The 27,332-nt window shown below is 41.5% G+C and overlaps 1 protein-coding gene and 1 long non-coding RNA gene across 3 annotated transcripts in view; one reads left to right on the top strand and one right to left on the bottom strand.

The window, feature by feature from the left end:
• Positions 1-9,342: 9,342 nt before the first annotated feature.
• The window catches only part of LOC142056187 (uncharacterized), a 140,676-nt gene continuing 122,686 nt past the window's right edge, over positions 9,343-27,332 (bottom strand). The window contains exons 4-8 of the long non-coding RNA XR_012660254.1: positions 25,329-25,475; positions 24,747-24,899; positions 14,703-17,146; positions 14,288-14,468; positions 9,343-13,986 (exon numbers count right to left, since the gene is read on the bottom strand). This is a non-coding gene — a long non-coding RNA (uncharacterized LOC142056187). The remainder of the gene's footprint in view (positions 13,987-14,287; positions 14,469-14,702; positions 17,147-24,746; positions 24,900-25,328; positions 25,476-27,332) is intronic.
• The window catches only part of TECRL (trans-2,3-enoyl-CoA reductase like), a 77,418-nt gene continuing 69,849 nt past the window's right edge, over positions 19,764-27,332 (top strand). Inside the window, exons 1-2 of one of the 2 annotated variants that reach the window (XM_075090575.1) lie at positions 19,764-22,176; positions 25,266-25,385. In XM_075090575.1, the coding sequence (XP_074946676.1) occupies positions 22,087-22,176; positions 25,266-25,385 (210 nt within the window). In that variant the 5' untranslated portion in view covers positions 19,764-22,086. Of the gene's footprint in view, positions 22,177-25,113; positions 25,386-27,332 lie in introns of those variants that run through there. The other variant, XM_075090574.1, reaches the window with a different exon arrangement.

The following is a 27,332-nucleotide window of genomic DNA, read 5'->3' as shown; positions in this document are numbered from 1 at the left end:
GAAAACAGCAATTAGTTGAAAAAATTATGTAATATGCTTATAAGATCTTTCAAACCAATGTTACCCCCAGCAAAGTGTTTGTTCATCAATACGGTGCTAAAATAGCATCACTGCAAAAGTTCAGTAGCCCAGTTTAAAGGACTAAAGTCAGATAATGGTTACTTTTGCGAGACAAGTAGAAGCAAAGGCTGCTTCTGTCAATCAGTATGAAAATGTAATTTAATTCAGTGCAACAGAAATCAATTTTTCTCCTAGGATCTAAGATAACTAAATATCACACAGTCAGCTTAATTAGTTTCTGATATTTGTACAACTTCACCTTTAAACTCTGGAAAAAAGCACAGTTCATGTGTTTGTTCTTTGTAATTCCTTTCTGGTCTGCTTTACTGCTTAGAAGAAGGAGGCTTACAAAGCTTCACAGTGGCAATAAAATCTTACTCCAATTCACACTTTCTTTTGGTGACCAGGAGATGGAATCAATACTCCATCAGATCCATCAGGCCATCTCATTAGTATCTCTAAAGCAAGCTCAACACAAGGAGCAGCACAAATCCAGAGCTCCTTAAACCTTTCAAAAATATCCCTTTTCTCAGCAGTTGCCTTCTTGAGAAGCAGAAGCACATAAACTGCACAAGAACCTCAATCAAACAATTATCTCTTCTCCCCAAAAATGTATCTGTCCAAGCCTTTTTCAGTATCAGTGGCTTCTCTTAAAACTCCTGCTCTGCCATCTTGCAGTCCAGGGGCACCCAGGCCCCCAGGTTTAGGCAAGGCGTTCTCATAAAGTAACCCAAGTCTGTTTACCACAAACAAACTAAAGGCCCTGTGCCTTCATGTTGCCCTGCCCCGTGCATTCCCCAGCTGCATTTTCTGGGCTCTCACACGACACCTGGCCCTGCAAGGAGCATTAAGTTGCCAACACCAGAGCAACTTGCAATAGCTGTGGCATGGGCAGGCCTCCTGTCCCAGGGGGTGCTCAGCCAGCCTGACCAGTCACTAGCACACAGGGCACCTACCTTGGAGGGCAGCAGCAGGGTGCTGGAAGAATAGGGCTGCTCCACTGACGAGGACAAAGTAGGACGCGCAGGTTACCATGCCACAACAACTTCACCAGTGTGGGGCACACTCCCAAGCAGAACAGAGCTGGCAGCAATAACAAGTCCCAGGAACAGCCCAGTTACTATCAGAAAAACATGCAAGGATGAATTAAGTCCCAGGGCAAACTAGGAAGTCTGGTAAGCAAGTCAGGCTCAGCAGAAAACAAGGCCGGGCCCAAACCCTCTCTACAAGACAGTGCGCAGGAAGAGTTGGAGTGGTCAGACCTGACCTTATATAGAGCTTCTGGGTATGGGTGGAGGCACCAGGAGAGGTTGATGAGGGAAATTAGAGTCAATTAAAGCCCTCATGCCATACCAGCTGGCTCTCCTCAGGCTGCTTTGAGTCAAGAATTTACTACTGGTCCCTGCAACACAGCAGATACTTTGGTTTCCAAAATTCAGACTGCACTTCCTCAGCATTTTATGAGTTTTAGTTTTTATAAATGTTCTCAGCAGGCTCCTGCACTCACCCCTTATCCAATATAAGGTTTATAATGGCTGAACTAAATAGACTTTTGCACTTGAGTTTGCACCTCTAAGCCCAAGAGAAGGATAATTTTTGAGACCCCTGCAATGTCTCTTTTCCAGTTTGCCCTGAAACACTGTGCTTTTTCCACGTACTCCCTTCTGGCTCCATAGTCCTTTTCCAGGCTCATAGGCTTGCCATGAGCATTATCACTGAAGAGCAAAGCCAGATCTGTGAATTTCAGGCATTCTGAGTAGGCTCGGTCCTACTGTACTTATAATGCAACCTGAATGGCCCAAGGTCACATAAGTAGTATAGGATGAAGCACAGGTTTCAACCCCCATATGATTAGTGATATTCTCTAGACCACAATAAGCACTTTTATAAAGCCATGCTCATTGGAGGGGGCTTCACGGCATACTGTAGCTATCTAGAGATTTCTTGGCAACTGCTGGTTGGAGAGGGAGGGGGTGGTTGTTTTAGCAGAGCTGTGCGCTCCTTTAAGTGCAAAGCCATGATGTGATAAGATGAAAGATGGAAATCTGCATGGCTGTGCAACGTGCAGTGATAAAGATGATTATAACCTCCAGTTCTCTTTAAACTTACCAAGGGCAATGGGGTGAGAGCTTAGTTAATCAATCCTGAGGAATCCTTTCCAGCTATCTTTTCCATCAGCAAAAGAATGAAAGCACAAATGATGAAGATGATTCATACCCAGCAAACAAAGGCATAAGAAGCTCAAAGTGCAGCTGGCTCAACAAAGCTTAATTAAAACAGGCATTGCAGGAGACTGGTGATAATGCCCTCTCAAATCTCTTCCCTCTGAAGTGGCTGCATCCCAGTTAGACAGGGTCTTGAGGTAAAACACCTCTGAAATAGAAGGCAATAGGCGTGTCACTGTCCTACCCTAACACTTAGATACATTGGGCCAGAAGGCAGCACTAGTATTCCAGGCAGGGTACATATGTCAAAAGTTGTATTGGGATCTCTGTGGTTTTGCCACACGTGTAGCTGCTTGAGGCTTTCAGAGGGATTATCTGAGAGAGAAGCTGGTTATTGGCAAAAGCTGAGACACAGTGAAAAAAACACAGTCCTGCCCTCAAAAGCTCACAATTCAGAATTTCATTGTTGACTTTTGGCTTAGTTATAGGACTGCAGAGGTAAAGATGTTGAGAAAGGCGTGCATGTGTGTGGACTGATTGTAGAGGGAAAGAGAAAAACATAAAAATATTAAAATTCAGCCTGTCAGGGGAAGCAAGTTGCAGTGAGGTCAAGCCTCTGCAGCACGTTTGATCACCAGTGATGGCAAGAATTCTCTGCATGGTTGAAAGTCCTCACCTTCATATTCCCATTGGAGTTGATTGTAATGGTAAAAGACGCGCCTTTCTAGACTCAGGGCTCCAGTCATTCTCTGCTAAGACAGACACTGCCCTACCAACACTGACATTAAAAACATCATGCATGGGGCATCAAAGATGAGAAGCCTAACTTTTTGTTAATGAAAGCTGATACTGTAGCATAATCAATTTACTCCAAGGGGTGGATTTTTCCAGGAAACCTCAAAACTTGCAAGGTTCATGCTTAAAATCTCTGCAGATCTGATTTACAGCACAGGGTGGTTTTGGAGAAAAATCAATCCTGTAGCCATAAAGGTGCTCATTATTGTGAGCAGCAGAATTAAAACAGGTAAGTGATGGAAAACAGAGGAAAGATCTCCCTGAGGAAGGAAGAGAGAAAATATACTTAATTTCCCCTGTATTTCATTAGTTTAAAGATCAGCTAGTTTCAAATTACAGCCTTTAAAGTCCAGAATAATTTGCAGTGCAGTGCACCAGCTTGTCAGAACATCTGATGAGAGCTTGACTCAGGTCTCGGTTTGTCTTTTCATCCTTACTTGCAACTTTCTCTTCCTGGAAATTGCTGGACAAACTGCTCAAATTTCAAGTTTTTCCTGAATTGACTTGGCTCTTATCCTCTTATATAATTCATTTTTCATGTATACTCTGCTACATACAGCACCTCCTTTACGTTACTCAAAGTATGGTTAATTTTGGTTATTTAATAAGACATACCAAGGCATTGTCTAAATAGCAAATATTGTCTGATACAAATTGTCCAATGCTAAACATCTGACCCCCCATCTGATCTTTGGTGAGCATGAAGGGCTGTTTATTACTAGTGCTGTTTCCAGCGTGTCTGAGGAGACAGTTTTTATTTCGTTAACCTGCACGTAGGTAATTCTCAGGTGGCAGCCTGTTGTTCCTCTGTGCATAGTTTATGGGATGCAAAAGGTGTTCAATTTTAGCGTGGAAGGGCAAGAAGCAAGCTACAGTCATCCTTCTAGAAGCTGGCAGTCACTCCACTGTCCCTTATGTAGCTGTTCTGAAAGAATGGGCAGGATGTAATTCCCTTCATCTCACACAGAAAAACTGCTTGGCCATGTTGACATTTGCAGCCCTCTGGGATAGCCCCAGCTACTGACCTGTTTGCTAAACACTAGTTCAGTTGTGTCAGTTCTGTTGAAAACTATTTCCTGGCATTTGTGTTCAGCTCGCACTATTTTGCCGTACCCCAGCCATGACTGTTTCCTTTCTTGAGGAAAATAACCTCTCTACTTAGGCCATTGAAAAACCTGGGTGTTAAATGCCTTTCACGTCTTTTATCAGCATTGCGTGCTCCCTTCTGTGTTGTGAGAAATCACTGCTGTTCATAGCATGTCCATTTGCTGTGCTTCACGTCAGCAGACTGACTGTTAGTGGGGTTGTTTCTGAGAAACTGCAGGGCACAAAATGACCTCTTAACGCTCTGGGCGGCACGATGGCATTTATGCTTAGAAGCAAAACTCAGTAGCACCGTCCCTTGTGCAGCAGAAACAGCAACATCTGCCTTGGGCTGGGAGGGAAGCTGAGTCCTGAGAGGCACAAAAGCCTGAAGCTATTTCCTTCTGTCAGTTATTCAGCTGAAGTCGTTGGGAAATTACTGAGGACAATACATCTAATTAGAGAGATCAGTTCTGCACATCATGACAGCACTATGCAGCACGCATAGTTCCTTCAGCAGCAAGCAGTAAAAGTTTCTCACAGACATGCCTGCAATTCTTTGAACGTATTCACGCTGCAAACAACATAGACAAGGAGTAGGTTTCTGTTTGCATAGCAGCTCTAACATTGCTAGGTAATGGTTCAGTTTGGAAGACAGCACTTCTGCTTCATTCCTCTGGTTCTGTGCTGTGGACTACTGTAAGCTCCACAGATGTTCCCCACATACCTCCTAGTGAGCAGGTTTGATCAGGTATTATGCCATTGCATTTCAGAAGCAGCTAATACCACACACTTAACTGGTGCCCACTCCAAGGAGATTTATTTGGGGCTTATGTTTTACTCAATGAGGTAAACAGGGCTGAGATTCTGTGATTCAACAAGAGACAAACGCATTGGAGCAGGGAAAAACTACAAAACTATACATGAAAATGAGTTAAGTTGTACTAAATTGTATTTTTTCCAATTATTTTATTGAAAGCATCCACATGTGTACAGCGCAGGGAGAAAATATTGAAGGAGACAGAGAGTCTACTGTTCTGATAGTAGCCCAGAATTGGACATAGGCTTGCAACCCATTTAGAAAAAGCCAGGGGCATCTGGGCTGCCTTTACAGAAGTACTCTGGTGCCCTCATTTGTTGAATGTCGTGCTGAGTCTGGACATTCTGTTATTAGTAGGGAGAGATCAGAGCTGAATGAGAAAAAATTGATGAGCAGATCGTTGACTTGGAATGAGCAACTTGTACAGTATGAGAAAGATTAAAAGTACTAAAGTGATTTACACCAGCTGAGGATCTGAGCTGGTTAGTTTAGTTTTGGCCACTAGCCAACCTAAAGGGTGCGAATGGAGCTCAGCAGTCTGCAAACAACTGAAGGCTATTAAATACCAAGGAGGAAATGAAATAATTTAATGAAGGTGTAACTAGAAGTAGTTGGACTTAATTAAGGAAGGGAAAATTGTAAATGAGTATCCAGAAAGCTTCCGCTAATGAAATATAATAGTCTGCAAAATCACCTTTGCCTGAGACTTTTAAAACTGGGTATGATAGAATACAAATGTCTTGCAGGTTGAGAAAGATTGGATGTTTGTAGCATATGAATTTATAGTTACCATGGGGCTAAGCTAGTTGAGGCTTTACAGTCTTGGGCTCATCATATCGAGTACTTCCCAACAGACACACCAAATAACATGTGCATCTTACCTGCTGCATGCCATCATGTATGTTTGAGAGTTATAAGCACATACCCACTATATTTTTTTGCTCCCTTTAATGTATATCTGCTCCTCTCAATTCTGAAAAAAAAAAAAAACAACCCCTAGCCAGTAAGGCACAGTTACTAGAGAGCTGGTTTTATGATTAAATGAAAAAAAAATGATTATAACTATGTGAAAGAGTAGCCAGGATAACCCTTGCCAAAGTTCTTGAATCCAATGATGTTTTCTGAGCTGTCCCAAAATTCTTAGAAAAAGTCCAGCCTGAAGTGAAGGCACTGCAGAAAGACTGCCTGTGCAGTCCCAGGCAGGAGAGAAACCTGAGCTCAGCTGGAGCATTTAGGTACCTCTATGACGCATAGAGGAGGTACAGAATGGTATAGAATTGTTACTGCTCCCTTGACGTTAAAACCAGTAGCAACAGACTGGGAGAGTGACATTTCCATTTGTGAACAAACTGTGAATCATTAGCTCAGATATTTGAAAGATGGAGATTATTCTGAATTTGCTAAAATGGCCACATCTGAATTTATTTCACAGCTCATTAGGGAGCTGTGTATAATAAATTACCCAGCATGTTATGTTCAGCTAACCTGCCAGCTCCCTAGTTTGTTTTATGCTCTGGGTTGCTGAATGTGAATAAGCAAATAGTGCCTGTCTGACCATTTTTTCATTGTGCAAATGACAGAGACAGCGACTTGACAGAGCTTTTTTCTCTTTCCATCGAACCTAAAGTGGTTTCTCACAAACCTAGAGGTGATTTCCTGCGCTCTACATCCATGAGGGCTGTTTCTAGTTGATAAGAAAGGACACGTTAGCAGAAGGACAGAGCTACCTAAGGGCAGGAGGGTCTATTTTTCTTTCCTAATTGGTGCCCACAGGCACAGTTCCTCCCTGCCCAGTAATTTCCACTACCCCATGGGCAGGATTTCCAGACAGGCTTGAGATGTCTTGTAGACCTCAAGGACACGCTGGACACAGGCTGTTTTGTTATTCACTTTGGGCTGTGGTTTCATCTGGCTGCTGTACAGCATTGGGCGTAGGGAAAAGTCTTTGCTTCAGTTTCCATCTGTAATAGCTAGGTGAGGTTTGGCTTGGTGTGGGTTTTTTTTTGGTGGTGGTGTTTGGTTTTTTTTTTAGTTGACTGTGCAGTCCCAGTTTGCTTTGTGGTCCCACATTTCCATCTCTAGAGTCGTCAGAAGGCACAGTTGCCGATGTGGGGGAGAGGGGCAAAGCAGGAAGAATTCCTCTGTGTGTTTTTTTTAAAAATTCAGCTTTTCAAGGAAGAGGAGCCTTTTAAAATTTTTTTTCCAGAATTTGAACCCTCTTGGCAAGATTTTCTTATTTTTGCTTAATCTTTTTTTTCCTTTTCTATTTTACAGTTATTACCTAAAATAGGTCTCTACAGAGTGAGAAAATACTTCATTAATTTCTTTGGTGTTTCCTGGGAAACAGTAATTCATTACTGGAACTAGTGAAAAAAAAATGTATGTATGTATAATAGTATTTATGCTTTCTCATAGCAAAAGCTTTTGATGATGAACAGGGAGCTTTTGTGAGATGTTTCAGTGTAGGCTGTTTCCATTTTCTGTCAGCACTGTTCGTCAATGGGATTGATTTTTTTCACAGGCTGGCTGTTCCAGGCCATAATGCTGGCTGCCCGAGACTGTGGGGACAATTCCTGTTTCTGCTTCTCTGGCACGTTTGCATTAAATCTGCTCTAAACACAAAAACTGTACCGACTATCTATGCAGATTTCCCAGCTGATTTCATTAAATCAACAACATCCATGACTTCGATAAGTATTTTAGGTTGGAGAGTGCTTTTTTTCAGTGTTCCCTGAGTGATTAAAAGGGAAAAAAAAAAAAACCCAGACAAGTACTGGATACTTTTATTTCATATAAGGAGTGTGCTGTGAAATAAATGTGTCTTTACCAAATCAGATTTCAAATAGATATAGGAAGATTGTTGCTCACATGGACTCAGATTCTTCCATAAAGTAAGTCACAATGTAGACTTTAATTTACAGGCTGTTGTTAAGGGATCAGTAGCATTCACAGGTACGTGAAAGCAATATGCAGGTGTTAAGACACCTGAAACGAGCAACCGCATTTTTAAAATGATCCACTTCCATCTGCTGGGATAAGGGCAAGGTTTTGTCTGCTCATGTGGTTGTACGTAGTGCTGACCAGCTCTTGCGCTGAGCTGGCATTTGAGAACCGCAGGCACCTTGGAGCAGTCAGTAGCTGTGAGCATAACTGGAGGCAGACTGTGCCATGCCTGTTTTGCCAGCTGTGGTCAGGGAAAGAATTGCACTCAGTTCTTTATATGTGCTTTGATGACAAGTGCTCTGTTATAGCCAGGCACTAAGGCTAAGAAAAATGGCCTGTTTTTATTCCCCTGTGCAACTGGTAACTCTACTAAACAACCACCCCCTTCGCACACACATACACCAAATAGCTCTGCAAACTTCTCATGTTTTCTGACACTGACCTAACGGGATAGAAACAACCTGCTCTATGCAACAGAATAGAGGGATTTCCATTTGCTCCAAATCGTACAGTGTACCTTAATTGCTTTCCTATATTAATACAGGGATACAGTGTTGGCTTTGTATGAATAATTCAGGGCATTAAAATGATAAAGTTATCAACAAAAGATGGCTTACAGTGATTATTCAACGCATTTCATAGATATTTCAAAGACAAAGATTTATCTGCAGATGGAATGTGAAATACTACATTGAGAATGTGTACAAATGTATTAACTCTATTACTGGGATAGAGCAAAAATAAGAGTCAGCTGAAGATAGTGAATAAAAGATTTTTACATTCTCTGAAGGTATTCCATCTTCCTCTATTAAATAATGAACAGAAGATCTTTGCAAAATTCACATAATCTCTTGTGCAATTGGTGCACTGTATTTTATGAAAAGGAATGGGAAGACTTGAAGAAAATACAGGACTCCTCTCGTGGGGTGGTTAGTAAGGGTGGCAGTGTGTATGCAGCAGCAATATATAAGGGGACAGGTTTTATGTGTGGGCTACACTTATCTTGGGTGCTAACAATTTAGATTAGAAAGCATGCCCTGCATGCAAAAGCTCTCCTTTCTTTGCCCCCTCTCTCCCCCAGTCTACATGCAATGCATGGGGTGGGAGTGGTGACCCAAAGTAGCAACTGAAGGCAGGTTAAAAACAAAGCACGAAACGTTGCTACTCGGGGCTTTCAGGCTGCGGTAGTGTTTTGTGCTGCCTCTCTGGCCCAAGCTAGTGCTCGAGCCGAAGTAACTGAGGGAAACGGCTTTTCTGAACAAAACCCAGTGGCTACTAAAACCTCTCGATGGCTTCAGCTGTGCTAACAAAAATCAGCGATGGGATGAAGCGCAGCCTGTGTTTCCACAGGTTGTCATGGTTTAGCCCCAGCCAGCAACTAAGTGCCACGCAGCCGCTTGCTCGCTCACTCCCTACCAGTGGGATGCAGGAGAGAATTGGAAGGGCAAATGTAAGAAAACTCAGGGCTGAGACAAGAACAGTTTAATAATTAAAATATAATAATCATAATCATCATAATAATAACAACAATAATAATAATATTGTAGTGAAAAGGAAAGCCACAAAAAGGGGAGAGACTGGAACGAAACCCAGGAGAAACAAGTGATGCAACTGCTCACCACCCGCTGACTGATGCCCAGCCTGTCCCCAAGCAGCAACTGCTGCCCCCTGGCCAAGTCTCCCCGCTTAATATACTGAGCATGATGTCATATGGTGTGAAATATCCCTTTGGCCGGTTGGGGTCAGTTGTCCAGCCTGTGTCTCCTCCCAGCTTCTTGTGCACCTGTTAGAAGCATGGGGAGCTGAAAAGTCCTTGATTTTGTATAAACACTACTTAGCAATAACTAAAACACCAGTGTGTTATCAACATTATTCTCATACTACATCCAAAACACAGCACTATGCCAGCTACTAGGAAAAAAAATTAATCCCAGCTGAAACCAGGACAGTATCCCAAACTGGCCAAAGGGATGTTCCATACCATACGACTGTGCTGCCATATGTCCCCGAGTGGGGAATGCATGGATGCTGAATTTTTAGGGACAAGTCTTTACTGCAAAGAACTTTACTGCATGGATAAACGATTTACATAGACCAAACTGTGGTCCAAACTTCAGAGTGACTTGAGACTTGTCCCTAAAAATTCAGTCTCCATCTTTACCGTCTTTGTTCTCCACAGCAGCTGAAAAGCAGTAGTCTTTGGTCAAGTAGTTCTCAAGGTCTAGGTTGCAAAGTCTGGAGGTCTCTTGAGTGGGCTGGCTGTGCCCATGCTGCTGTATGGAGCAGGGATAGATACACCGCAGTCTTTTGAGCCTCCACAGCAGAGGCAGCAGTTGAACACACAAACTGCCAAGAGCGTCAGGCAATTCTCCAAATAAGCATCCATGCATTCCCCACTTCTCCAAGTGCTTATATCAGGACATTGAATGGGAAAATCTCCTTGCTCGAGGGGGAGGTGCAGAAGTCATATGGTATGGTAAATCATTTATCCATGCAGTAAAGTTCTTTGTGTGCATTTAGCCTTGAGAAGTGCAAGAACCACTAGAGATCTGCCCCTGAAATAAGCCTGCAGATTTCTCTTGTATTAAGTAAATTGCCTTGTTTTATATTCCCTTTTTTTCAGATTCCTCCACATTTAAAGCAAGTTAAAGAGGAACCTTTACTCTTCAGCATTAGAGAAAAAGAAAAAAAAATCCTGACTTTTTCCTCCCCGTTCAATCACCCTTACCTGTTCACTTACCTGTTCACTATTAGAATAACTATCTAATGGTGGCATTACTTGATGAAGTGATACAGATATGCTAAGTGGAGTGCGACAGATGAATTCCATAATTTGAAAACCTGCTAGCTATGAGGTAGCAAGCACTGCCTTTTTCTGTCTTTACTGACTATTAAAGCTCCATTTTGCAGCACATACTGTTCCAGTGACATAGTTTTCCATGCAAAAAGTCTTGTTTTTTTTCTGAAACAAAAAATCTTCCCTTCTGAGTTTGGGTGGGCTGTGTAATATTGGAGTCATTCATTCAGGCCAAAGAAAATACTTTGTTTTGTTAATAAAATGGCTTTGCATTAGCTTCCTAGAATGTAATTTTTTAAATAGGTAAATTAAAACCTTGCTTATTAATTGCAGTGCAGGCAAGTGCCATTGGCATTCTTTCAGTATACGCGTGCCAAAGCTGTTGCTGGCCAGAATGTGACAAGGCAAAGGGAGAGTTCTGAGGTTGTATGAACCCATCTGGTCTGAGCGATCCTGATGGAAGATCTGATCACAAGTCCCTCCTAATTCCGTTCTGCGATTGCTTTCTGCTCTAATTGCTTTGTGAAATACAGAATTATTATATTTTTGATAAGCTGACATACTTTTTAGATTGAAACTGCAAAGTGTTTTCCTTTGGTGGAGGCTTCCACTTTAATGGACTAGGAGTGATTACAAACTCAGTTAGCTTCTCATTTTGGCTCAATTCAGTTCAGCACCAAACAGCTGAGGAGTAACTTCATTAAACATGTGCTGTGTGGCAGGGGAACATTGCTTTGCCAAAATCTATACTTATTGTGAAGTATGTTATTTTCAAGAGGGAAAGCTAGGATTTCATTATGTGTTTATTCCCATAGTAAAGATAATTGTATTTGTCTCTCATTCAGCCACCTTCATGGACTTTAACAAACACAAATTAAACCTAACCTATTTACTCTGCAAACAAAATGATAAATAAAAGCTCTCAGAATAGGCTTTTATTTTATATATGTATCTGTTGTTAATTGGGCTGTGTGCTGAAAACGAAAGGCCAGACCTTGATCTTGGCTGCCCACTAAGGAATGACAATAAATGTGCTGGGGCTAACAGATTTATGCAGATGTTTTCATAATAAAAAGCTTGTCTGCAAGTGTTACCGTTGGAATGATGACCTTGTCCTTCTCTCTCTGGCGGCAGGTGTGCACATGCGCTGCCCTGAGAATGGGGTAGTAACTCGTCTTAAGTCTCACGGGAGTCCTGTGCTACTGGAAGGCTTTTTGTAGCTGAAAACTCAAGTGCAGTTTCTGATTACCTACAGCTTGACTGGACCCCTGCCCTCCATTTCTGAGAAGTTCGCTAATTCCAAAATTTAGGTTACATAGTGACTAAAGCAGACCAGAAAGCAGAGCTTTCATTCCTTGTGAGTTTCTGATGGTGGACAACTAGAAGGATATTCAGAGAGCCCAACCTTAGGCATGCAACTCCACAGAAAAGGGAGTGTTTTTTCCCAGGCCTGATTTAGGTGCCTTGTTCTACCTTCTGTCCGCTGATTATGTATATAGGAAAGGTACATTTTTGCACCATCCAGCAGTTTCCTGTGCTGAATGGTGCGAATAGCAATATTTTATTAATTTCTAGGCTAAAATAATCTGAATGAGACAACAACTAAACTGAAATATCTCTAAACCTTTTATCCCATAAAATGTTACTATCTTTCTTAGGTTTCAAAATATTTCATTTTTTAAGTCCTTCATTCAGATACTTTTAATCAAGGACATAAACATGTTGGTGTTAATCAACCAAACCCAAGTTTCTTCTGGCTGCAGCAAAGAATTTCATTTCGGTTTGTGTTGCTTCTGAGCTCAGCCTCCGGGTCACTGTCCACTGAGCACCCTGAGGCCTGCAGTTTTTGGAAAGCTCTCTCTGGCCAAACGCCCAACCCACACTAATGCACTTGCTGTGATTTTCAAAATTCTGCCCAGATGGTCTTTTACTCTGGAATAGTTTGCGATGCTCAATCTCCCATTTTCCTCAGGGGAGAAATATATAATTTAATTTGTGGGTTTCAGTAGTCTTGCTAATGACTTTCTGCTTGTTCTGGTGTTTTTAAGTAGTTACAGATGCTACAATGGCACTTTTATATTGTCCTGTATTGTTTCCATCAGTTGTTGGATTTCAGGAGGGAGAGATGTAAACTGTACTTCAGCTTCTTTGAGACAAAGCTGACAGAGCTATTGAAAATGAGGCACATACTGCTGCTGAAGAGTTTGCCTTTTTTTGGGTTGCATTTTGCAAGAGAGCTGGAAAAGTATATCTATGTGAGAAACTACTGATACTGAAATGCTTGTCTCTCAAAATCTAGAGAGCATCAAGTAGGAACCCATTAATTTTGGCTCAGAACTTGCCCTTTAGCAATACACAGAACAGTATTAAAGCAATTAAAATTAAGGATTTTGCTGGTGAAGGTGTCTGACTACTTCTTTATCAGCATCTCAGCAGTGCTAACTAAAGGCATGGGCCTGAGGAGCTCAGCCTGTCTCCTGGTCCGCCAGGTTCGCAGGTCTGCGCAGCGCCCCACCGGCAATGAGTCCAGCCTGTGCATCAGCCACAGCAGGGGATCTGCTGGGCTGTACGTCTAGGATTCCTGGGGCCTCCACTGTTCTTAAAAGAACCTTTCACTTTGTTTAGGAGTGTTTTAAAAAGGTGCGCTGCAGTAGTTAGCATGTAATAACACAATTTATACAAGCAGAACAAGCAGAAATTATTTCATCCTTACCTTCTGGTAAGATGTGCAAAAGCAAGATAGACGGTTGCTATGTTTCTGTTCTGACAGATTCTTTTTTACCCTTGAATGCTACAGCTAGCTGAAAATAGAGATATTTTCTGGGAGAAAATTAAAGAGAAACTCTTTTTTGGTCCTATTCATTAAAGCTGTATTTTTATTCTGGCTTAAGAACCATGTATTTAAGTTTAAATGGGTGTTAGTCTGGTAAGGAAGTGCTCTGAAGGAAATGTGTGAGGTCCCGGGCAGGGGGAATGGACACAAGTTGCTCTTGGGGAGATTCCGATTGGACACAAGAGGAAAACTCTTCACAGTGAGGACAGTCACCATTGGAATAATCTCCCCAGGGAAGTGGTTGACTCGGCCACGTTGGACACCTTCAAGAGTCGTCTGGACAGGGTGCTGGGCCATCTTGTCTAGACTGCGCTCTTCCTAGAAAGGTTGGACTAGATGATCCCTGAGGTCCCTTCCAACCTGGGATTCTGGGATTCTGTGAAACATTCCAAGGTGGAGTCTGTGTTTCCCTCTGTATAGGTAGTCCTGTGCTTAGCTTACACCAGTGATCAGCACCACCACCAGTGGTCAGTCTGCTTTGTTCTAAATGCTGTGAATTCAGAGAAAAGATTTGAATTCAAATGGTCATTAGGAATCTAAGGCTTTGCAATATGTCCATTTTTATTACTAAAACTGTATACACCAACAGTCCACATGGCAGCTGGGTGCTCTAATAGCTAAACCTACAAAGAAAAACTGTAACAGACAGTGATTAAGTCTCTTTACTAGTTATTTTCCATGTCTGTTCTTGCCTGTTGTTCTTCTGCATGCACAATCAGCTTTTTTTGAGAACGAATGCAACTCCCAATTCCTCTGCATTAGCAGCAGCAACAGCAAAGCAGGTTCTTTACCTGTAATGAGACTTGCAGGTACAGCCAGTTCCTCTTGAGGCTGTAATAACACCAAGAGCTCTGGCACAAAGACCTCTAAACTGTGGTACTGGTATGTGGTTTGCTCTCAGTAGAAAGTCGCAGCAGAAAGCAAGTTGGAGCAGGGATTTTTTGTGGCAGTGATGACCACAGTTGTCTGCAGCTGTGGAGAGAGAGCAAAAGAGACAGGGACTGTGAAGGTACAGCATGGCTGTCACACACGCCCAGCAAGCAACCCTGGTCAGCTCACACCTCCCAGTCAGCACAACGGAGCAGTACACAGGGATTATGCTTAAGTACATCTGCCGTAGTACCTGGTTTGCCAAATGTCTGACAGCTTGAGGTGCTGGGCATATGGAAAAATATGATGGTCAGGGAAGAAAAAGCAAAGCTATACCTCATTGCTTTTCAGACAGGACACAGGACCAATTATTTATTAAGGCTGTATAAGATGTCTAGCAGCCTGGATGATAGGACTGATCCTTTCAAATGCAGAGAAATACTGCAGTCTCCTGCTGTAAGGTAGCACGGGTAAGCCAGGGTTCTTGGAGAGTTTCCCTATTTGTTAAAAAAAAAAAAAAAGAATTTATGTATCTCATCAGCTTGTGGAACTAGTGATAACTGCATCAAGTCCCACTAGACAACTATGGATTTTCCCTTTCCACTGGTAAATTTCTAGCCCTGGAAGATTGCAGATGTGATGCTGAATCTTCCTTAATTTCACCCTTATAAATGAGCAGCACCTTCAGCCTCTTAGAGTACTTCTTACAGTTGGGTATAGAGGGAGGACGTTATTTCTGCTCAGGGGCTTTATTTTACAGCATTTTTTAAGCTGTCTGTGGATCTAAGTTGCCTTCTGCAACAAGAAATCCTGGTGAAGCATGCCCATATCTTACTTGTAATCCTCCAGTGTTGCTTCCCAGACTGTTAAATGCCACACCTCTCCTTGTCACATCTATCTGTCTGACCTTGCCCCCAGGACGGCTATGGAAATTGCAGGAATGCTTTACAGACAGTTGCCAGCCTACAAACAGCATCAGCCTTTTGGTTTTTTTTTTTAAAGCAAAGATAATTCTGACAGCTGGATAAAACCACACGGTGGTTGTCCTGACATTGTTTGCAAGATGGTCACAGTCAGTCCTGACTAGGAGCTGTTAAACTGGAACTCAGACTCCAGAGGTGTTGAGTGACATGCTGTTGTCCTAATGTGTCAAGCAACAAGTGCTGTCTTTTGGCAGCCTGAGCGTACATATCACCTCCTGTCAAGGTTTTAGAGTCTACTGTGGCAACCGTCTGCTTTGGCTTTGCTTGTCCTCAGAGCCAAACTACTTACCGCTGAGTTGTCACATGCTAACTAATATAAGCAGCAAGCCTCTCTCCTTTCTGATTTGCTACAGGACAAGGGAAGTCTGTGCATTGCAAACTTTACACAAATTAGTACACTATTCCCTGCCAACAGTGCTGTAGAGAAGCAAATTTTTTATTTTAAAATGCTTCTGTGCCAATGTTGGTGTGATAAAACAAAGTATGAATAAATTGGGATGCGCCAGCAACAAAGAGCCAAGTGGAAAATGCTTTCTTCACTAGGAATACAAGCGTTTTACAAGAAGCCACAGAAGCATTGCTAAAGCTAACATTTTTCCTTGGAGCTCAAGTATAAAACCCTGTTCTGCTCAGCTTGTTCCAGGTTGCTGTGTGGTATAATACCATTACATAGATGAAAGGCAAACTTGTTTGTGTCTGTACTTCTTTCTAGTGATTAACAATGGAAGTGAACAGAGGCCTGGAGCTCACATGGGCCCCATCCTCTTGTGCGTGGCAGGATGCCCTGACGCTGTACTGAGATCCATCGACTTCATGTCTGCAGGCAGCTCACTTCCCCTATGGGTCAATTCTGCTTTCTCCTCAGAGTACAAACTTGTAGCACAGAGCACAGGCCACATCCTAAAAGGGACGCAAGTGCTATGGCACTCTGCTCTCAGGCAGGTGGGTCCTGGAGAGGCATTCAGAGTCCAGTGTTAAGGTACCGGGGCACCCTGTCCTGTGCAGGGCAGGCAGGTGTCTCAGCATGGGGTACTTGTCTGTACCTTGTCCTTTGAAGTTACGCAGGGGCTCAAGAGCCTGATCTGCTGGGCATTCTCCAAGAAGAGAGAGGTAGTCGGGACGCAGGACATCCTGAACCTGGTTTCTGGAGCCTTATCATGTCCAGGCATGAGTGAAAGGGACATCTTGCCCAACTAGCTTGTGAGAGAGCCAACTCTCACAATTCCGAATGGCACACGTGGATGTGCCACCGGGCTCCCCATGAAGCTACTACCTACTGTGATTCTGTCAGGATCCTGCAGTCTGGCTGGGTTTCCTCATGAAAGTCAGGTTTTATTTCAGGGTATGTGTCGGCTCCAGGTGTGAAGACGGCAAGTTTGATGAGGTGGTAATCTTGACCATGCGATCCTGCTGAATTGGAAGTAGTAGGTCAGTGACATTTTCACCCAACCCTGCTGCAAGCAGAGCTGCCTGGCTGAGCCCTGCTGCCCATGCTGGACCGGGCCCCAGCCCTAGTGGAAAAATGGTCTGATCTCAGGTGAAACTTCAATTCTGCTTCTGAGGTATAAATAAAGAGTGGGTTTCTTGTAGTGTCTTAAATATGGTATATTTCCTTTACTGTTTTAAACAACGCTAGTGAGGGGATCCTGGTGTAGTCTTGGCAGAAATAAACATGAAACAGAAGGCACTAGCCCAGGACAATATCCAAGTTGGGGTAGCATCACTTCTTCATCAGGGTCATCACTGAGAATGGTAGTAGTCTGGGGGCAGCTGATTTAGCTGTATAGGCAGAAAAGTCTAAACAGGAGACAAAAATTAGGGAAAAAAAAAGAGTATTTAAATCTGATGAGCATGCTTGCTTTTGTTTTTAAATTTTGCTGCATGGAAACATTTTTTCCAAACATTTCAAGCTTGAAAAAAACTGGCACTGAACAACTGTTGTAATAAAATAAATAAAATCCTCTTTTGATCACTTGTCTAATTCCAAGTTTTCAGGAATTCTGCTGTTTCTCAAAATCGTTCTGCTTGGAGAGAAGAATGTCACGAGAACATTTTTTAGTCACAAAATGAATGTAGAAGAAAGACTGATCATTTTTCTTTTAGCTCAAGAATAATTTTTGGGCTAAGCCTGAATATTAAAAATGTCATACTAAATGGCAACTTTCCTGAAAACTTGGAAGTTTGTGAAAGAAGGAGGTTATGCTGACAGATGTTTCAGAAACCTAATTAATGAAGCTCTGAAATGAAAAAGACTGAGAACGATCTGACTTCTTGTATGAGAAAAAATAACACGTAATATTTCAAAAGTGATAAAAGACCAACCACCCCAAGAACTTCAAACAAAAAAAAAAGAAGTATTGTAAAACAGGAGCTAGGCTTCTTTTTGTCATCGTAAACTTTTTAAACCTCTTTCTGGCTAGAACTGGCTGAACAACCGTGATTATATTTTGTGACAATAATTGAGGTTTTAGTATTTTTGTACATTCTACATTAGCAAACAAAATCTTTTGAATATTTTTATGTTGAAATAGGTCCTTTAGGAATCTGTAGGTGTTCTAGTCAAGGTTGTTCTTCCCTCCTACTGGTCAGAAATTATTAGAGAGGCCAAATTGTTCTGAACCTCAGAATCTCTTCATCCAAATAAGCAAACCTTTAGAAGTGCTTCAGCGTCAATAAAACCTGCATATTTGAACAACATTTTGTTTTCTTGAAACTGTTCCAAGTGCTTGCAACTTCATCTTGCACATAATAGTTTTGCACAAAAGAAAGATGCATTTAATCTCAGCTGGAAGAGCGTGGTTTTGCCAGTTCTATATTGCTGCCGTTTGTGACAAATGGCTTTGCCTTATTGTATTTCTTTTCATCTTCCTTCCTTGGTGGCTGATCAGCTTCTGATAATGTGGTTACTCGATCTTATCCTGTGAAATTACAATCCATTATCTCCTCAGGATATGTTCTAGGAGGGGGATTAAAAACATGCTGTCAGTAATACATATACTCAATTGAAATTAAGTGAGAACGTGAAGTAAGGTTACAGTGCTGCAAAGCACAGAGGATCAGCACCTGCCCTTCATTAATCCTCTCAGTCCTCTCTCTTTACACTGTGAAGTGCCATGATAACATAAAGCCACAATGAAATACATGGAAACTTTTTGTCTGTCCATGCTTTGAGGACTCTCATCCACCTAGATGCTGCCTTGTTGCTTGCTTTGCCACTGGGCATGAGTATGGGTGCTGAGATTGACAGAGAGCTCATCACAGTAACTTCTCTCAAGTATGCAACGGCACCTGAGAGTGCACAAAGCCTGTTGTGAAACCCTGAAATGAAGCCAAACATTTGGAAGCAAGTTTCTAACCTTTGTTAACTGAGGTGCCAGTTTTATTAGGCAGAATTGATGATACAGTAAGGGGATGTCACACCATATTAAGGTCAATGTATGGAAACGCTTGTTGCCATTGAAAGGCAAAGGCTGCTTGAGGAGATGTTAAAGGCTGAGTGTAATGCTGTAGGGAAAATTCGGCAGGTAAAGGTCAGTGGAAGTTTCCTTCAAAGTAGTTCTTGGACAAGCATGGGTGACATTTCTTTGTCTGCTTTCTACTACTGATTTCTAATCTTTGCCTCAAAGAAACAGTGGGGTACAAAGCATATTGTCTGTGTGAGGACTTAAACATGAACAGTGTTGATCTCCCTGTCTGTCTGCAAAATGCCAAGACTGGCTTAAAAATCATAGACTTTGTTCAGAAAAAAACCCAGTATCTTTGTTTCTAGACCTTTTGAGATCATGTTTTCAGGCATTCCTGTATGTTTCCGAGGTCTACACACTTACCTAAGTGAAAAAAGACCATCACATGCCTCAAATAATGAGAGTTAATAACATCAGGAGTAGCACAAGTTGCACAGATTTAATTTAAACAAGAACTGAAAATTCTCTGCTGCACACCTGTAAATATACTCTTTATTGTCAATATCATTAAAAGACTGATCTAGCAGGTCACCTACAAAGATTCCTTTGGGCCTCTTCATCACCAGGAGCATCTCCTCAGGCTTCTTCTATACTGCAGTCCAACAGCTGCCTTTTACAATATATCCTGACTGTCATCAGATTTCTGTATCATGCTGTACTTATTTCTGGTAGAGAAGTAGGTGTGTGTTTGTGTGCGACAGGGACTGGGGGAGGAGGTTTCACTTTATACTTCTTGCGGATAGAATTACTGTGCCTGTCTATTGGCTTTGCTTATTTCTCTTATGACTCTTGTGGATATCTGTGAGGGGTAAAATAAGCACCGGCTTTGGATTTGATTTGCACTGTGAATATGCTTCTAATTGGCACCACCCACACCAAAGGTTAAAGTCAACATTTTCAGTTTTCAAAGCCAGAAGGATAAAGCCAGGCTACTGCAGTGAGATTTTAAACAGCTGGCAAAACTCCATTGCTGTGATAGTCAGTGTTAAAAACTCCTGCAGGGACGAGGTGGGCACTGGAGATCTCTGGGCCCTGTTTGCAAGCTGTTCCCTGGACTGTCCCTTCTCACAGGCTCTGAAGGATGTGGCCTGAGGCTTGTGGCTTTTGGCCATGTAATGTCTCCATTGCACAGCTCACAGGGTCAGAAAGGCTGTCATCCTTTGCTGAGGAGCCCTGCCAGTATAGCTGATGGGGAAGGCTATGGGTGTGCATCACTTTTGCCCTGTGCCTTAGCACTGATAAGGCCTAGTTCTGACTTCAGTATTATTTAAAATAGCTTTAGGATTGTTTTGTGTTACAGAGTCAGTGCATTCTCCTTCTGTGCCCTTCTATCCTCTCCATTACTGATTTGTTAAGAGATGTAGCTTCTAGAGAGAAAATTAAAGTACCAAGTAGTTTTAATAGTAACACTGTGGAGCTCTTTTCAAGTGGCTTTTTTATGTGTATGCACATGTCAATGGAATGCTTTAAATTGATTTTGAGGCTGCTAAGGTAGGCATGTGCAGGCAAAGAAATCCCAAAGCTTCATACAGGGTTTTTTTTTTGTTGGTGTGGGTTTTTTTCTTTTTCTTTTTTTTTTTTTTTTACCATGCAGCCTTTATAAACAGTATTTGGGAATGATAGTATCAAATTTCACATAGTATACACTGCTATCTTAGATCTACATTCTTAATTTCTAATAGCTGGAGTTGCATGGTTAGATTTCTACTATGATTCAGAAATGTATTCTGGTTGTTACTGATATGATATGGATATCAGAATCAAACCAAATATTTAAAAGCATTAGTCCCCAAAATAACCTGGTAAACCTATTCCTAAACTGTCTGCCAGATGAAGCCAGGAGCCAGACAAACAAGCGTTTTTCCAAATGAGTACATTGTATCAGGTTCTTAAATCCTATTTTGGACACCTCAGTAAGAAGAGACTGAAAGCACAGCTACACTCTTCCCTGGCTCTGAAAACATTAAATCCAAGATTGAAATGGGGAGATGTGGAGCAGCGCTGATTAGATCAAGCGCGGTACCAGGTGTCTGGGCTGCACAGCTGCTAAGCAAGGGTGGTGAGGCCACGGAGCATGGTACATACCACATGCACCTACAGGTTCAGACCTCCTTTAGCAAGGGGATCTCACTGCTTGTTTGCAACATAGTTGAGTGCTTGGTCCCAGTGTTTCCTTCCCCAGCAAAATGAAGGGCAGAATCTCCAAAAATGGGACACTGAAGTTAAGTGTGTGTGACCTTGGGAAATCCATTTGCTTTAGGCTGCATGACCTGCAGCACAAAACCCCATGTACTTTGGGCTCTGGAGTCTTATGTCTTGGGGGCATTTTTCAGTTCTTTGGCATTGCAAAGCCAGTGGGAAAGGAATAACCCTGCTTCCACCAAGCATTCAAAGTGCGTGTGATAAAAAAGCAACTGGTAAGGGGCTGCTGACAAGCATCTGGAGTGACAGAGATGACCCTCTGCTGCTTACTTAACAGTCGACATTCTGCAGACTGAGAGGAGATGACCAGTTGTCTGAGGAAGGAGGAGTACAAAACATCACCAAAGATGAAAAGGAACTTCAGAAGTGCCTTAAGGCCCCAGCTGGGATCTTGTGAAATCCCTTTGTGCCAGGCTGTCTGCAAAATCACAGTGCAAGAGAGCCTCATGCAGAGAAGGCATGTGGAATGGGAAATGAAAAGCAGGAAAAACAGCAGTTCCCTAACACCTCATAGGAACTCAGTGTCATAAGCAGAAACTGAATGCTAAGTCTTAGTCCCTGCCCAATGCTTTGCCACCTGTTTTGTCATGACCTGTACAGGTTGATGCTTGTTCCAAGATACTGTATTAGATGGGTGCAAAATGTCCACTACCGGTGTCGCTTTTGTTATGAAAATATCAGCAGTTCAGTCAACCAGAAATTACGGCCTTGCTGCATGCTTTGGGGGCTAGCATCCCCTCCCTCCTGGAAAAAGTGCCTTTCAGAAGAATGGCTTAGCAGAATGCCTGACCATCTGCAAAACAGCTCATGTCAGCCAAGTGCCAAGTGAGGAAAGGAGGTATAGCCACAGTTTGAAAGAAGTTATGCCCATCCTCATGGCCCCTCGAAAATATTGAACCCTTATATGGCAGGAAATTCAGTGCGAGTTGAAGCTGTCAGAGATGATTTAATTCTTGCTGAGTGCTCTTTGACTCCTCTCAGAGTCCCAGAATGAAGCTGAGGTCAGGGACTCAGTGACTGCTGGCTACTAGCCCTGACACAGCTCTGGGAAGCTGCTGTGGCACCAATGTAATGTGGATCAATAAATCTCACAATATAGGACTGATTGCTTGTCCCCATGTGCAGGGATTCCCCATCTCTGGTGTCGGGGACCGAGACGAGGTATGTATAACTGCATTGAAAGAGAAGATGTGCCTTTTGTCCAGCAATTAATGTTCCCCTTCTATGTGCACTTCTACATAGAATGGGCTGAATTACTTTGCATCAAGCCAGAATATCCAAACCCATTGACATTTCAAGCAAGTGCAGCAGTTGTCACACTAATGGCAAAATCTCCACTGCTTTTATTAATCTCCCTTTTAGAGCTTAGGTTATCAGTGGTAACTCTATCCCTGATTATTTTTGGTAGATTAGCTCTCACCCACCTTGTATGTAAGTAATATGTTTGTTGTAGACATAGTGCTGCAGTCTAATCCTAGACCCATAATTTAATATAGAAAGGAAAGGGCCATCACCTTCACGGAAGCCCTACTAGTTTATGTCAGCAAAATATTTGGCTTTGTAAAGATTGTTGTTCATCAAGATATTGAAATTGAATAAGATCAGCTTCGATTGAAAAAAAAATATTTTTGTAAGCATTTTCCTGGAATTAGTTCAGATATTCAAGCGTTCAGAATTGGTCAGAAATAACATTCAGATCATTTAAATGTCTTCAGTAAATCAAAAGATTTTTTTTCAGAAGCAGCAGCTCAAATGTTATCATTTTAAATAATGTTATAAATAAACCTACAGTAATGACTGCAACACCAGTTTCTTATATACACAGAAATTAACTATGATTATCAATATTATTCTTTATTGCTTTAGAATTGAAATGAATTTAGAAATGAGCTATTACAGCTCATTGTTCCATGGATTTTACAGCTAAAAGGGGATATTATATCAGTTTGTCTCATCTCTTGTACAGCAATTCCTTATAGCAGTCTCTGCAGAGAAGTGTATCTTACACTTGGAATTTAGGACCTGCATGTTCTGTTGTCTTTATCTGGCTGTTTTCAGTAAGCCCCTTACATCAGCCAATAATTTCTTACTCTCCACATTCTGACTAGTTTATACCAAAATGTCTTCTTGCTATATTGACGCCACCAAGGTGGTGGTTCCTTGCACACCGTTCATCTAAACTCAGAGACAGGTGTACTTATAGGCAAGACACTAACTGATTTCAGTATAGCCAAAGTTTAATCCTTATTTGCATTAGGTGACTAATATTGTTACACACCTGCATCCCCACAGCCAGGGCTTTCCACTAAGAAAGCCAGAGGAGGCATTCAAAGGCTGCACGGCTACATTAACAAGTAATAGGGGCTTTCCTTTCAGACCTTAGCTACATAGAAGTTTGGCATGTAATATGGACAAAAAGCATCTTAGTTATGAGTTGGGGTTAGCCTCTTTAGTCAGAACACCTGGCTAAAGAATCATAAATAAATCAGACTAGTCTTGGTATTGCAAGTATTTTGTCATTGCAGATGCCCAGCCCCGTTACCACTGAGCTCAGACCTGTTTGTGAGTTCAGCCCCTGCTAATTTGCTCTTTCCTTCTCCTTTGTCTTTTCCGTATGCCTATGAGCAGGACACATTTAATGCATGCAGGCTTGATCCTCCAGAACTTAAGCATATATACAACTTGATGTAGCATGGATTATTCCATCAACATCAATTAGGTAACTCATAGACATGAAGAGAAGCATATCTGCGAATATTGTCAGGAGAAGAGCTTTAGTTTGCAAATTGCCTGTCTTTGGGCGTCCCCCTCACTTTCATTTTTAATTCTTGCAACAGCTTATCAACTAGTTTCTCCATTATTTCATAGAGCTTCTTGTTGTGTGTCACTAGAAAAGATGCGGTGACCGCTAAATTTTCTGTAAGTTATAGTACAAGCAAAGAAAAGAGACCCGTTCTCTTCCCACCCTGCTTCCTAGAGTGGGTATTAGTTGTGCGGCCACTTTTATCTTGTGGAAGGTCTTTTTCACTTAATTAAATTTCCTTAGTGTCACAAACCTATATGATTTTTGTAATAGTGATCATAGTTTCCCTCGAGAAATAGTTTACCATGTAGAAATGCATCCAGAACTTACTCTGTCTCCCCACTGGAAAGAGCTGTCTGCAGGAATCCGTGGTGCCCTTCTAACACTAATCTTAGGCAGCCCAGGGAAATTCAAGGAGAATCTCAGGATGGAAAAGTGCTGCTAGTTCTATTAAATCCTATTAAAACATCATTCAAGGAAAAATGAAGTTCAAACAAGGTTTGGGGAAGCCCTTTTAGAGAAAATTTGTTGTTTTAAGTAATCCTTATTTTTACCACTAAGGCTACTTTTGTTTTGCTGCAGTCTTGTATTGTGAAAATTACTTATCAGGAAAGAATAAGAAAAGAGTAAAATGATCCAAGACCTGAATTAGTGCCTTTATTTCCTTTGCTTCAGTTGAGTTTCCCTAGCAGACCTGCAAGGAAAGCTCTACCGCATTAAATAACAGAGAGTCCATATTACTAAATACAAGTAGGTAAAAGATCCTCTCTATATTGGCAAGCAACCCCTACATTTTTGCTGATGAACTCCTGGCATTTTGTTAGTAAATATTTCTAGAATAGATGACATCTGACATAATTTTGTAGATACATGCTAAGGGTGCATACACACGCACATATATATAACATACATATATATATACGCATACCTATACCTATGCGTGTAGGTAGACACTTTTAAACATCCGTCTCAGTAGGTAAGAGTGGAATTTGCTGCATTCATACCCGAGTCCTGTGGGGCTCTGGAATTTCAGGATCTGGCTTCTTCTAATAGGGACTCTCTAGATGTGTTATTTCAAATGCTGGTTTAAATAAAAACAAAAAAATAAAGCATCAGCAATACAGCACATCACAATAGCAGGTTAAATATAGACATGGATTACAGAGCCATTGTTTTCACTCCTGCTAAATAAGACAGTACTCTTAAAATGGAACGCCACTTGACCTTTCGTGTCTCATCAGGCTGTGATTGTATTTAACTGATGCAGGGAGGAAACATTTTCCCCTGGAACTGTCCCCTGTGGATATGACGATCACTACTGCTGGGTCACACCATGCACAGGAGGCAGAAACCCAGCGCTCCAGAACACAAGAGGGATCTTGCAGCTCATGGAGGAGCTCTGTCCGTGCCCCACAATGACACACGCTCTTTTTTCAACTTCTCTCAGCTTGTGCTCGCTGCTGGCCATCTTAAATCACCACCAGTGCTCAAACATTCAAAAATCACTTACTTTGAAGTGGAAATTCTTGATGTGCAAAGCAAGAAGCAGATCTGCATTGTGGACAAGGTGAGTGTATTATTCCGGCATGCCGGGGCCACACCTGGTTCACATGGTGCCGCTTCAAGGACTCTGTTTTCACTCTGTTGTGGTCGTATTCTGTAATAGAAAAACTTTCATTCTTTTCTTTTCTCTGGGAGACACTCATAATTTCTTGTGAGTCACAATCCTTGGCTGTTTTTCTCCAGGATTTTTACAAATAATCCAACACTGGTTTCTTTTAGACCTCCTGGATGCTCTGTGGGCTGAAGATATGTCCTTACGCTGTCTCTTGACACTTAGATTACAGTGTTTATTTCAGAGCATGGTACTTAAATGTCTGCTTCAGAATGGATACTCAGTTTTAATACATTTGTAAAGCTTAGCATCTCTGCAATGCTGTGGGCTCTTGTTGGTATATAAACGTACTCAGCTGCACCCTACTTATCAGATTGGGCGGGAACTTGGCAATTTAAAAAAAAAATAATTATTTTTAAACAAAGGGTCTGAGTTAAGAAAGGTATGTTTTTTTAATAATATGAATAAAAAATATAAACTACAGTCAAATTGTAAAAGTAGGATGAGAGAACTGGGTAGGAAGGAAATTTATAACACAGTAAACAACAGCTGAAAAAATGCTTCATAAATATTTTCTTCACAGTTTTTGTGATTCATTGTCTCTCAACAAAAGAGATGGTCTCTTGCATGCCATGAAAATGAGAACCCTAATCTATTTAGACTATAGGATTTTTCAGTAACATAGTAGAGTTTTGAGACTTACTGTTTTGCTAGAAGAAAAAAATAAAAATAAACAATTCCCTAACCTCACTGGCAACAGCTGGAACCAGTGGATAAACTTGCTTCAGATGTTTAATTTAATGCCTTTGAAATATGCAGGGTGGAATACTACCAGGTTTCTAGTGTTCTTCATTGATTAAAGGGTGTTTTTGCAATTTGTGTGACTAGCTCAAGGTAAATGTCTCATTTGGTCATTCTTAATGGGGCAAAACATTTTCTGAGATATTTTTTAATCTAGCTAAAGGGGAAACGTACAAAATGGTCAAACAAATATGATTATTAATACCAGTTCTAATGATAGCGTTTGCATTATTTAATTTACTGAGTGATATTTATGTAGTTATTAAAAAGGGTTATCTAAATTTTATACTGAACAAGGTTTTGATCCAAAAAAAGCCTGAGTCTGTTTCTTATCATAAGCTTTCCTCTAGTGTCATTAAAAGAAATATATTAACAGAAGCAGAATTAGGCCAAAAGCCACATTTCAGGAATCCTTCCATGATGCTTGGAAGAGCAGTAGTCTGCTGGGACAATAGCAGACCTGCGTTTTAATCTTTATTCTGAATTCTGATGAGCCTGAACACTTTCTACACCTTCTCCAAACCATAGACTCTGCTCCTGTAGCAGTGGAAAAAGAGTTACGAATGGTGATTGCAAAGTACTCTCTCTCTAGACGTAAAATACACACAGAGGATCAATAGCAACTGCAAACGGAAAGCGTCTGCTCAGGAATCTATGTTCAACTTAGATGGCAAATGGCCAGCAGCAAGGACCTGTTCTTATTTTTTTTGTTTTGGCGCAGTACCAAGGGATTGGTGCAAGTATAGCACAAAGCTGAGATTTCCAAGACTGCCTAAAGAATTTGGCTTTTGAACGCACATTCACATGGTTATCTAATTTGCTGGGATAATCCCTTTCTAAGGCAACCCTGAAAGTACGGAAGCTGAGTTCCTTACTTCAATGAACACTTGTTAGTATTGGTGAACTTAATTTCAGTTGGTTATCAGAGCAGACAAGAGACCATTTTACTGGATTATGCATGAACTTCTGCTTAATTAGATATAACACTGATACAGACCCAATATGGCACTTCTAATGCCTGTTTTTCTGTTTGTAAGTTACGATTAGCTTCACTTCTTGGGCTTGCATGTAATTTTACTTGTCAGAATTTATAATAGG

Source organism: Phalacrocorax aristotelis, chromosome 4, assembly GCF_949628215.1.
Source record: "Phalacrocorax aristotelis chromosome 4, bGulAri2.1, whole genome shotgun sequence".
In the NCBI taxonomy this organism is placed as follows: domain Eukaryota; kingdom Metazoa; phylum Chordata; class Aves; order Suliformes; family Phalacrocoracidae; genus Phalacrocorax; species Phalacrocorax aristotelis.
Note: the sequence above shows the minus strand (reverse complement) of the source record. Positions and strands in the feature narration are given on the sequence as shown.